The 12,820-nt window shown below is 44.5% G+C and overlaps 2 protein-coding genes across 4 annotated transcripts in view; both read left to right on the forward strand.

Moving 5' to 3' along the window:
* The first annotated feature begins 1,805 nt into the window (after nt 1-1,805).
* Nucleotides 1,806-7,189, forward strand: cryba4 (crystallin, beta A4). 3 transcript variants are annotated; one of them, XM_036214451.1, is made up of 7 exons: nt 1,807-2,150; nt 5,243-5,432; nt 6,186-6,229; nt 6,303-6,421; nt 6,503-6,644; nt 6,727-6,869; nt 6,956-7,189. In XM_036214451.1, exons 2-7 carry the CDS (start codon nt 5,426-5,428, stop codon nt 7,101-7,103), a joined length of 603 nt encoding a protein of 200 aa, XP_036070344.1. In that variant the 5' UTR covers nt 1,807-2,150; nt 5,243-5,425; the 3' UTR covers nt 7,104-7,189. The 3 variants fall into 3 exon arrangements, with proteins under 3 accessions (XP_036070345.1, XP_036070344.1, XP_024154851.1); XM_036214452.1 differs by lacking the exon at nt 5,243-5,432 and having other exon boundaries at nt 1,806-2,150; XM_024299083.2 differs by lacking the exon at nt 1,807-2,150 and having other exon boundaries at nt 4,401-5,432.
* Nucleotides 7,190-10,888: 3,699 nt separating this feature from the next.
* grk3 (G protein-coupled receptor kinase 3) overlaps nt 10,889-12,820 on the forward strand; it is a gene marked incomplete in the record, with an annotated part of 56,888 nt that continues 54,956 nt past the window's right edge. Inside the window, 1 exon segment of the mRNA XM_024299147.2 lies at nt 10,889-12,820.

A 12,820-nucleotide genomic window follows, 5' to 3' on the forward strand; every position in this document is an offset into this window, starting at 1 on the left:
AGGTTTCCAGAGTCATCAACCTGTAGATCACAATCACTGCTGTGAATCTCTCATGAAAGTTGATCAAGGTTCCAGTTCCTCTCCTGCTTCTCTAGTTCAAAAACCTCCAGATGTTTTTGTGTTTTCTCTCCTGGTGACAAAACGCCGTTCAAAAAAGATCATATTTGGTCCTGAATCTGAGCCTTCATCAGTGCTGCTGACATCATCATCATCAGGCTTCAGCAGAGCTCATGAACGCCGCCGCCGTAAACAGAACAGATCCGGTCGCTTTTTGGTGCTGAACCAACAGTTGATGAGGGTGATTATTCAGGGATTATGCCGGATTAAATCTGGATTATGTCACCTCTGCTGTGATGATTTCCTCGTATGAAGATGGATTATTCGGCGTGTGATACATGCAGATTAGGCGAGGACTAATCCTGCTGTGTAATCTAACTCTCTTCGTGTTCTGAGGCTGCGAGGGAACTTTAAATGTTTTAAACAAAAGTGTACATTTAGTGACAGTCAAGGATTTTAGGTGATGTTTAAATAAAGTTAATTAGATGTTTAAGAAATTTGAACATGTGACATTTTAAAAACCAAATCTAATTTTGGGAATAATCTGAAAATTATTGAGGTTTCTGCTGGTTTCTACAGAAAAAGAGAGAAAAGAAATGGAAGTTTGGGACTATTTTCTGATGCGGATTGATAGACGTATAGTCTTCTAGCCAAGATTTTATTCTGTTTGGACATCCATCCATCCATCCATCTTCTTGACCGCTTCTTCCCTTTCGGGGTCGCGGGGGTGCCGGAGCCTATCCCGGCTACCGATGGGCGAAGGCGGGGTTCACCCTGGACAGGTCGCCAGTCTGTCGCAGGGCCTCAATCACACACATTCACTCTCACATTCACACCTAGGGACAATTTAGAGTCACCAATCAACCTATGAAGCATGTTTTTGGACGGTGGGAGGAAGCCGGAGTCCCCGGTGAAAACCCACGCATGCACGGGGAGAACATGCAAACTCCACACAGAAAGGTCCCAGCCGGGATTCGAACCGGGGCCTTCTCGCTGTGAGGCAAGAGCGCTAACCACTGCGCCACCGTGCAGCCCTCTGTTTGGACATATTTACCAAAAAAAAAAAAAAAAAATTATTTATTAGAATAAAGGATCTTCTAAACTACATGTGTCAAAGTCAAGGCCCGGGGGCCGGATCCGGCCCTCCAGGTAATCCTATCCGGCCCTCCAGATCATTTTATTTTATTGATATTAATGACCCGATGTTATGTTACACTCATTTCTAACTCGTATAACTTTGACAAAATATATTCTTATGGAGAGTAAAATATTAAAGTTATTTAAGGTTTAAGTTGATTTATTCTGGAATAATATTCCTGTGTTTTTATTATTCATAATTATGTTAAAAAGTTACAGTTTTAAAATTTTAAAAATTGACAATCTGCTAGTTTTTGGAATATTTAGGCATTTACTAAGATTTTTTAGGCTGTTTTGGAGTTTAGCTAATATTTCACCTACATGCTAGCTGTTTTGGGTAATTTAAGCTTTTCTTTTCAAGCTTTTTAGGCTGTTTTGGAGTGAGGCTAATATTTAATGCTATCTGTTTAGTTTACCCTAGGTTTTTTTTTGTTTTTTTGCTAGTTTTTTAGGCCAATTTGGCATTTAGCTAATATTTTAGCTAGCTATCAACTTCAGCGTTTTCAGCTATCAGCACTAGCATTATTGCATGTAATGCTATATGTCTAGTTTGTAATTATATTAAAAAGTTACAGATTTAAAGTTTGAAAATGTAGTTTTACTAATGTTTATCCTGTTTGATCTAAGGTGTGTTCTGGATTTTGCCTCCTGTGCGATTGAGTTTGACTCTCCCGCTCTAGACTCCCCATTTTTGAGCCATAATATCTGTTTTTCTTCATCTCTTACAGGTTGGCAGAAGATCTGATTTTACTCACAGAAATTCACGTCTATTTCAGTTTGTGTTTTCCTTCCAAAGTGTCCCAAAGCAGCGATGCCTCCAGGTCACATGGCGCTGTGATGTCATCACTGAGATGGCTGAAGCTCCTCTGGGCTCACAGGAAATGGAGCTGTTGTCTAGGAATTTTGAGCAGCCTGAACGAGCGTTTCCTCTCGTCTGTTTACAAGAGTCTGATTATGTAAGCCGTCTCGAACACACAAACACACACGAACGCCGTAGCCTCTCGGTTGAACCTGCTCGCGGGTCCAGGTGGTTTCATCCGTTAAAGTCGTCAAAGAGAAAACGAGATGTTTTCATGAATTAGAGGAGAGAAACGACGAGCAGCGATGGATGGATGCACAGATCGTGCTTCTCCGTCCCTGAGGTGCAGCTGTCGCAGACGCTGCAGACGCTGCAGATGCTGTAGACGCTGCAAACAGAGTCAAGCTCTAAAAGACACACTGAGGTCACTGTGGTGTGGAGCTGTGTGTCATGTGAGCATTGATTTTCCTAGGCGTTTCCTAGGCAACCAATGTTTACATTAGTGACATCACTGCTCCTGAGGAGAAGGAGGAGCAGGAGGAGCAGTGATGTTGTGATGATGCTGCAGATCCTCTTTCTCCTGTTGAACATGGAGACGATGGTCCATAAAAACCTCACGGATGATTTTATGTTGGAAGCTGATGAGGGTGTGCACGTTCTCTTTACCTTGACCCTTTCTCTCCGTGCACCACTTGCACCCACATTGTTGGGCTGACGACTTTTTTAGTTGAAAATTGTTTCTTAAAATGTTCTTTTGGTATTTATCTGATAAGGGAGGACATATACAGAAAATAAGCAAAAAAAAAAACTGCAATTCTGAGTATTTCTTTATTCAAATCAATGAGAATCAGGAGCAGACAAAAAATGCATTTTGAAAGAAAAATTGTATGTGTGATGTCAAAAATACACTGGGCGGGGCCACAAGCTCCCTGCTCCGCCCATTCTGATGCAGAGAAACAAACACATGAAAGTCTTTGTTTTCCTCATCTGAGCTGGAATCTGGATCTAAACCAGGAGTGTCAAACTCAATCGCACGTCTGAGACAGCAGAGCAGCTCAGGGTGGCCTAAAGGTCAGCGGGGGGGGTCGTCCAAATCCAAAACACACCTTAGATCGCTGCTGAACAGGAGAAACATTTATTGAACATTTTAAAACTTTAAAAATGTAATTTTTTAACATCATTATGAACTAGATATTTAGCATTACCTGTGATAATGCTAGTGTGAATGCTGTAAACTGAAATTGGCTGCTGAAGATTCTAGTGCTGATAGATGAAGATGCTGAAGCTGATACCCAGCTTAAATATTAGCTAAATGTCAAATTAGCCCAAAAAAGTATAAAAACAAACAAAAAAAAACTTAGATTAGCCAAAACAGCTAGCATGTAGCTGAAAAAATATCTAAACTTTAAAATATCCTAAAAAACTTAAAAAGGTTAAATTAACTAAAAATATCTAGCCTGTAGCTGAAATATCAGCTTAACTCCAAATAGCCTAAAAATGTTTAAAAGTTTAGCAGAATGACAATTTTTAAAACTTTAAAACTGTAACTTTTTAACATAATTCTGAATAATAAAAATACAGGAATATTATTCCAGAATAAATCAACTTAAACCTTAAATAACTTTCAATATTTTACTCTCCATAAAAATATATTTTGTCAAAATTATACAAGTTAGAAATAAGATAACATCAGGTCATTAATAACAATAAAATAAAATGATCTGGAGGGCCGGATCCGGCCCCTGGGCCGTGACTTTGACACATGTTCTAAACTGTGCGGCTGGATAAAAATGATATTGTTCGTTATTTTTGTTGCACCGCTAATGTTAGCTTAGGGGGTGAGGGGCTGTAAGATAGTGGGAGAGCTCTCTGCACTGTGGAGGGGAAGAAACGGCACAATCGTATCACATGATCGTACAGACGCGTTCATCTGCGGACACGCCTTCAGCCGTGTGTTGTCCTGCAGATCTGATGACATAAAGTTAAAAAAGTCAAAAACAATGAAGTTTGTCCTAAGACGGCACCCATCCACCTGTTTCCTCCAGACGTTTTGTCATCATCAATTAGATTAACGTGCTGTGAGTTGATCTTTTAACGGTTCAGTTTCCCATTCACCACAGTGACATCACATGATGGGCGGAGTCATGACTTCCATTTGTTTTATGCTTCATAGACCTTTCATGTTTTGGGTTAGGGTGGGGGAGGGGGATTAGAAAGGTTAAAAATGATTATTTTACCGTTAAACCATTGACTGTACTTGTGAACTGGACCGAGCGAGTGTGATGTCACCCATAGAAAACGGTTTACTTCCGACTCCAACCAAATGAAGTCAATTCAGTCACCATTTTTTCATGATATGGACGCCGCCATGTTGGAACCAGATGATATAAGTAAGCAGTGATTGGTCCAAATCAACGCTCCTGTAAAAGGATTTTGTCTTCTTGGAACCAGCGAGTACTTCCTGTTTGGAATGCCATGGGGGCCCAGCAAGCAAGGCCAAGTGGACCCCTATTGGGTTTCCGTGGTGACCCCACCTCTGTTTGCTTAAGTGTGCACTTACGCTAGCTAGCCGCTCGGTGGACAGCGTAGCGTGCTAGCTAGCTCCGCTGCCTGGGCACCAGCACCCTTTAGCCAAAGTATTCAAACACTGAAACTGGAGACAAACCCAATTGGGGCCCACTTGGCTGGGGAGGGGTCACTCTGTCCAGTTCTCATATACAGTCAATGTCATTAAAGTTCTTGACAGTCAATATTGTTTTTATATATATATTATCTCCTTAGCACACTGTGCCAGCAGTTGCCCCGCCCACATTGTTAGCTTGATGACCTCAGAGTTTACCTTGGGGGAGGGTTTTTCTCAACAGTTTAGTTCCACTAATTAAGCTTTATCAACAGTCAACAGGAAGTGGCGGGACGAACGCTGAAAAAAGAACAGGCAAAAGGGGGCGGGGCCAAGACAACGGTGTCCGTTGGTAAAGCAAAATGATCTTTTTTCTGAGCAGCTGTCGTTGTTTAGTTTTAGGGGGTGGAGTCAGGCTTTGACACGCCCCTTTTGGGGGGTTTTGATTTGGATTTTCAGATCGATGATCTCTGAAGATGTCAGGATGTGACATTTGATGTTTTTATTTCCGTGTTCTGATGTTTTGGGTCGTGTGGTTGTGAGCCGGCGCTGCCTCTCCCCTCTCTTATATTCCCCTGTGCCCCCCGCCCCGCTGATAATGTGGTGTCTGCACTTCTGCCCCTCCACAGATTAACACTGCTTTTGTCCAGGGGAGGGGGCGACAAAGGTGGATAGAGCTAAAAAAAAAAAAGAAGGCCCCTCCCTGCTGCTGAGCCGGGGCTTTCAGCGTGGCCCCCTGCCAGGGGAGGCTTTAAAAGGGTGGGGGCGCGTGGCTCCTCTCACTCTCACGGCAGGACAACCTGAGGGCATCAATGCGAGGTGAGTCCCCGTCCCTCGGCCGGACGGCGAGCAGCCCGGACAGCCCCCCCCTCCCGGCACTGACATGTCTGTACTCCACATGTGTCAAAGTCAAGGCCCGGGGGCCGGATCCGGCCCTCCAGATCATTTTATTTGATTGTTATTAATGACCCGATGTTATCTTGTTCTCATTTCTAACTTGTATAATTTTGACAAAATATATTTTTATGGAGAGTAAAATATTGAAAGTTATTGTAGGTTTAAGTTGATTTATTCTGGATTAATATTCCTGCCTTTTTTTATTCATAATTATGTTAAAAAGTTACAGTTTTAAAGTTTTAAAAATCTGCAGTTTTTTTTGAGTATTTAGCCATTAATCAAATGTTTTAGGCTATTTTGGAGTTGAGCTAATATTTCAGCTACATGCTAGCTTTTTTTTATTTTTATTTTTTTGTTTTTTAGGCCAATCTGTCATTTAGCTAATATTTTAGCTGGCTATCAGCTTCATCGTTTTTAGCTATTAATTTCAGCCAAATTCATCTTCCAGCATTCACACTAGCATTATCACAGGTAATGATATACATCTAGTTCAAAATTATATTAAAAAGTTATGGTTTTAAAGTTTTCAAAAGTTTTAGAGCGTTCAGTAAATGTTTCTCCTGCTCGGCCCGTGACCTACGGTGTGTTTTGGATTTTGCGACCCCCCCGCTGACCTTTAGGCCACCCTGAGCTGCTCTGCTGTCTCAGGCGTCTCAGCTTCTCCTCTCTCCACAGACAACATGACTCACCACTGCACCAAGTTCTCCGGCCACTGGAAGGTGAGTGTGACGGGCCGCCGCGTCCCGGTCCCGGCTGGCCCTCAGCGGCTGACCCTCCGCTCTGCGTCCACAGATCATCGTCTACGACGAGGAGTGCTTCCAGGGCCGCCACCACGAGTTCACCTCCGAGTGCTGCAACGTGATGGAGTTCGGCTTTGAGTCGGTGCGCTCCCTGAGGGTGGAGAGCGGCGCGTGAGTCCATCCGCACACGGTAGCGCTCGGCCGCTCAGGCCGCCGCCCTTATCCTAACCCTCTGTCCTTGCTTTGCCCCAGCTGGGTGGGTTATGAGCACGCCTCCTACCAGGGGCAGCAGTTCATCCTGGAGAGGGGGGAGTACCCCCAGTGTGATGCCTTTGGGGGCAGCAACGCCTACCACATCGAGAGGATGACCTCCTTCAGACCCATCGCCTGTGCCGTGAGTCCCCTCGGGAAATGACAGCCTCCACAGGTTCGAACCCCGTCAGACCGGATTGTTTGCTCTGTGCCCCCCCTCACAGAACCACAGAGAGTGTCGGATGACTATCTACGAGCGTGAGAACTTCCTGGGCCGTAAGGGCGAGCTCAGTGACGACTACCCCTCCCTCCAGGCCATGGGATGGTGCAACAACGAGGTCGGCTCTTTCAGGATCCAGTCTGGAGCGTGAGTCCCCCCCTCCTCCTCCTCCACCCCCCTCTCCACGCTGCCCTCCCTCCTCCTCCTCTGACTTTCCCTCTGTCTCGTTTCAGATTTGTGTGCTACCAGTACCCCGGTTACCGTGGTTACCAGTATATCATGGAGTGCGACCGTCACTGTGGGGAGTACAAACACTTCAGGGAGTTCGGGTCCCACTGCCAGACCCCTCAGATCCAGTCCATCCGCCGTATTCAGCAGTAGCGGCTGAACCCGTTCTCCACCGTGACCCTTCACCCCCGACCCCCGCTGCCACCCAGTGCTGAATAAACTGTTTTTCTTAAACCTGACTGACCTCCACCGACATTTCTGCTTCTCTGAAGCGCCACGCCGCGCTTTCCCCGCATCGCTCGTGTCCGCGGGTTTCCCGCCAATAAAGATTTAAAGAGTGAAATAAGTGGATGACGCGTTCTTTACCACAGAGGCCCAAATCGGCGGCTGGTCTGGGGGGTTCCTTCAAGAAAATATGATCGAAAATAGAAATTACTGTAAAAAACATGATTCTAACATACGTGTGTGACAACTGGAAAACACAAAAGTGAGTAAAAATATTTGAAAAACTTTATAAAAAGTAACAAAATTGACATTTTGAATGCTGTATCACTAAATGTGTCTTTATTTGTTAAAACATTTTAGACTTCATGTAATTTAAAAAAAATAGCATGTATTTTTGGACAAATACTGAATGTTTGTCCAAAAATAAAACAGAATGAACTCTATCATTTTCAGCCGATCAGTTTTGTACTCGTGTACTGCCTTAGATCTGCGTTTAAAGCGTTTTATTTCATCAAAACAGTACATTTTGTCGTTTTATAACAAAATGTCAACATTAGCATTATTTCAGGAACTGAACATTTTGACAGTTTGACTAATTTATTGTTTCTCACTTGTTCAGAAAATATTAAAAACTCAGAAGCTAAAAAAAATATACTGCAAATAAATGCAAAAAATGAAAATACAATTAGAAAAGTTGCATTACCTGCGATAATGGTAGTGTGAATGCTTTTTTCTGAAAGTAGTCGTTGAAGATGCTGAAACTTTTTTTTAAATGCTGAAGGGATTTGATGAAAATGCAAAAGCTATTTGGAAAATGTCAAATTTGCTAAAGTAGATGCCAAATTAGCCAAAAAAGCTAACACGCTGCTTAAATACTAGCATAACTCCAAAATAGCCAGAAATTTCTCATTAAACTAAACTAGGCAAAACCATTAGCATGTTGCTAAAATAGAAGCTAAACTCTAAATTAGCCAATAAAAACCTCAGTGGATAACAGATTAGAGAAAAATGTGAGCATGTTGCTAAAATATTATGTAAACATCATTTTTTTTAATTATTTAAAAGATTAAAACAAAGCCTATGATTATATTTAAAGGCTTGCTGCTAATCTACTTAAAATTTGGACATTTGAAAACTTTCTCAGTCATTTCCTATGGGGCAAATTGTGCTAAATATTTCAAAAATGTTAAAGTTTATAAATGCCAAAAATACAAGCAGTAATGTTCTGAACAAGCTGAACGTTTTGAGACCAAGATAGATAAAATTGCTGAAACTGTGATTGAGTTTGTATGTGCTGGAAAAACGTACGAAAATGAGCAGGAGAACCACCGTAGATATAAATTTTAGATTTATTTACTTAAATTGTGTTCATATATAGATTATAAGAGTCTATAAAATCATAAATCTGTAATTCAATTATTTTGCTATTAATTCCAACAACAAAACGTCTATTATATTGTTGGATTGTTTTGGGGGCTGACCGAGTGTTCAGACGCTTTTTGTTCTTAGTCTGTCAGAGTTTAGCTTCACCTTCTGCTCACAGTTGTTTCTAATTTCTCACACTTTCTGACTCCTGAGAAGTAAACTGAGGACATTTCAAGACACAAATGAGGGAATAAAGGCATGTTTCTGGAAACATAAAAGTAGCAAGAAAACAAAATAAAATATATATAAAAAAAAATCCTACAAATCTCCAATTTTAATGTTTTGCTTTGGACTCGTTTGACAACAACAAACCACTTCATTTGTAAACGTGGTTCAGTTGTTCAGACGAACATCTGTAGGAAATGAACAGTTCCACTCCGATCATCTTCTGATCTGTTTCCAAAGCTTTCCTAGTGGTTTTTAAATTATGAGGATGTTGTTTTTAGCCAAAAATCTGTCTAGTTTACTGGGACATAGTTTCTGCAGAGCAGCAAGAGTTATAAGAAATTCACCTCTGAGTTGTGGGCGTGAGTTCCGCTTGTGGTACCTCTCTGCAGTGGGATCATAGACTACCCCCCACACCTGTCATGTGGGGGGGGGGGGTACTTTCCTGGGCCCCTTAGTACCAATAGAGCAGGAGTGTCAAACTCAATCACACAGGGGGCCAAAATCCAAAACACACCTGAGGTCGCGGGCTGAACAGGATAAACATTTACTGGACACTCTAAACTTAAGTTTTACAATTTTAACATGGTCCTAACTTTAATAATGAACTAGAAATACAGCATTACCTGTGATAATGCTAGTGTGAATGCTGGAAGCTGGTAGCTGAAAATGCTGAAGCTAATAGCCAAATTACCCTAAAAAAACTTACAAAAAAAGCTTAGGTTAGCCAAAACAGCCAGAATGAAGCTGAAAAAAATAGTTAAACTTCAAAAAGCCTAAAAATACTGAATAAAAGCCTAAATTAGCCAAAACAGCTAGCATGTAGATATTAGCCAAACTCCAAAACAGTGTAAAAAAATAAAAAGAAAAGCCAAAAATGTCAAATTAGCCTAAAAAACAACAACAAGAAAAAAACTTAACCAGTCAAAACAGCATGTAGTCTAAATATTAGTTAAACTCAAAAACAGCCTAAAAAAAAACATCATAAATTAGCCAAAACAACTAGCATGTAGCTGAAATATTAGCTAAAAATTAGTCTAAAAATGTGAAAAAAGCCAAATGTAGTCAAAACAGCTAGTTTGTAAATAGTAGCCTAAAATTCACAACAGCCTAAAAAACTTAAAAGGAAAGGCTAAATGAACCAAAACAGCTAGCATGTAGCTGAAATATTATCTAAACTCCAAAAAAGGCAAAAAAATCGTAGTAAATGCCAAAATACTCCAGATAGAAGGCCAATTTCTAAAACTGTAACTTTTTAACATGATTGTGAATAATAAAAAGGCAGGAATATTATTCATCCATCCATTTTCCTGTCCGCTTCTTCCCTTTCGGGTCGCGGGGTGCCGGAGCCTAACCTGGCTACTGATGGGTGAAGGCGGGGTTCACCCTGGACAGGTCGCCAGTCTGTCTCAGGGCCTCAATCACACACATCCACTCTCACATCCACACCTAGGGGCAATTTAGAGTCACCAATTAACCTATGAAGCATGTTTTTGGACGGTGGGAGGAAGCCGGAGTCCCCGGTGAAAACCCACGCATGCACGGGGAGAACATGCAAACTCCACACAGAAAGGTCCCAGCCGGGATTTGAACCGGGGCCTTCTCGCTGTGAGGCAAGAGCGCTAACCACTGCACCACTGTCCAGAATAAATCAACTTCAACCTCAAATAACTTTCAATATTTTACTCTCCAGAAAAATATTTATTGTCAAAATTATACAAGTTAGAAATGAGCTCAAGATAACATCGGGCCATTAATAACAGTAAAATAAAACGAAATGGAGGGCCGGATCCGGCCCCCGGGCCTCGACTTTGACAGGTATGATAGAGCATGGTTCCAAGCTCTGTCTTTTTTGGGTAATGATTATAAATAGCAAAAATGTTAATTTTTGAGAACCAAATGAAGTTCAAACAGAGTCTAACAGGCATAACTTTACTTTCAGGTCATATTTTAATAAGTTTTATTGGCAAAACTGACTTGTGAACATCAAGCTGAGCAGTCATGGTTCACTCGGGTGAAACTGATTAAATATTTAACCTCAAAACCTGTTTTTGTGTTTGTGTCTGCAGGCCTTCCTCTGCGGTGGTGCAGCAGTACCGCAGCCGGCCAGGCGGGGGCGCTGTGCGCCCGCCACAGCCCGCGTCGCTTTGGGGAAATCTGACAGAAAATGTTCCTAGATGAATGTTGGAAGGCGCTGCTTCGTGACTGTGCACATCCAGGAAGGAAAAGCCAACTTCTGGTTAGGTTCTCGGCTGTTATTCGGTTAATCACTGCGTCGTTTCGTCGAAGGTCGGCGTGAAAACCCCGAAAAACGGCGGGAGTTTCTCCGCAGAGCCGCAGCGTGAAGCAGGTTTTTGGTAGAAAACAGCCCGATGCCGCTCCGGCCCAAAGGAAGAGCCGCTCCGCGTTTTACCCGCCTCTCCCCGCCGCAGTGGGAGGAAGTCGAACCACAAAGCCAGCGGTGCCGCCGCGCCGAAGAAAAAACCCCGAAAACACGCACGTGAAGACTGGCTCGCGCTGAACGTGAGCCGTATTACTGCAGGAAACCGAGCAGCGAAGGAAGCGGGCACGCGGGGAGGCAGCCGCTCGGAACCCGCCGTACCAGGACTGCCCGAACACCGACAGCCTGACAGGCAGGACCCGCACGGGGTTCGCTCCCGGTTTTTGATTTAAAATCACATTTCTGAAGGGGGTAGGTAGCGCGGTTCGCTAGAGACGAGCGGGAGTCCGCGTCCGCTCGATTCTTCAGGAAAAGTTGCAGAGGCGAACCACCGCTCTTCATCTCCCTCCGCCGTCCGCGTCACCGCCGTCCTCAGTCCGGAGCCCTGCGCTGGCTCTCCTCATGGGAAGCGCGCGCCCCCTCCTCCCCATCGAGCCCGGGACACCCCAGCGAGAAGCCATGGATTATGTGACCGGACGCTGCTGATGTTTTTCGGGCCCGCTGGACTGTCGAAGGCTGCTCCGCCGAAACGCAGCGACACTTCCCCTAAACGAGGCGGCAGCGGAGCCGTTAGCCTCCGCGTCAGCGCGCGGCTCGAGCCAGTCTGTCAGTGAGTGCTTACGGTCGGGACCGGCGGGGGGCATTTTAGCACGCCCGCGATTTAAAGCGGTAATAAAAACCAGAACAAGCCCCCCCCCACAGCAAAGTTTACAGCGCAAACTGCTCGAGTTAACGTCAGCTAGCCTCCTGGCTAGTGCGGTTCTTTAGCTAGCTAGCGTCGTGGCTAACTAGCAAATATCGACCCGCGCCAGTCCGCGAGCGCAGGAAGTGGGATTGGGTTCTGATTAGTTAATCCCGCCGATTTGCCCGGATTGGATTTTGGTGCTGAAACCCCTCGAAGTGTTAATCTGCATCTTTTCCGGTCTGGTTTGATGGATGCGCGGACGCGGAACATCTCAGCCTGAACAGGAAGCCCCGAACCGACGTCAAAACGAACCGACCCGGAGCTCGGATTTTATTTGAGCCCGGGCTCATGTTTCACCGGAGACCTGCACGCGCTCCTCTGTGCCAAAGCCCGCGCGAGACACTCGCATTTTTGGGTGCATAACCGAGGACTAGATTACAGATCTGAGCCTCCCTCCCCCCAAAAAGCCTTTTTTACCCCCCTCCCCGACTGCTGGTTTGACACCAGCGGGACCAGACACACGTGTCCCAGTTCTGCTGCATCCGAGGCCCGGGAGGAGGCCGGCCCCCGCCTGCCATTTTTACTGAAAATACAGCCTTTTTGTTTACATTTGAAGGACCCCCCCCCCCCCCCACCCGAAACTCATGCCAAAGTGGAGCCGGACCGGCGCGTTTGGACTCTTCTGCAGCAGGGACGCCCCCGGGCACGCGGACGGCCTGACAGCTGTTTTCTGATCCACATCTCGGCGCGTGAAACGAGGAAGTCCGCGCACGCGGCCCGCTCACACTCCCGCAGCTTTGCGTTAAATGGGATTACAGAAGCGGTGATCTGCGGGCCCGATTGATCTGTGGATGAGCCCACCCTAAACCCCCTTGGTGATGGTTGTTTGAGGCTCGGTTCCGGTCCCGGATGTTGGTCCGGTTTGCAGTT

Source organism: Oryzias melastigma, linkage group LG12 (genome assembly GCF_002922805.2).
Source record: "Oryzias melastigma strain HK-1 linkage group LG12, ASM292280v2, whole genome shotgun sequence".
NCBI classification, from domain to species: domain Eukaryota; kingdom Metazoa; phylum Chordata; class Actinopteri; order Beloniformes; family Adrianichthyidae; genus Oryzias; species Oryzias melastigma.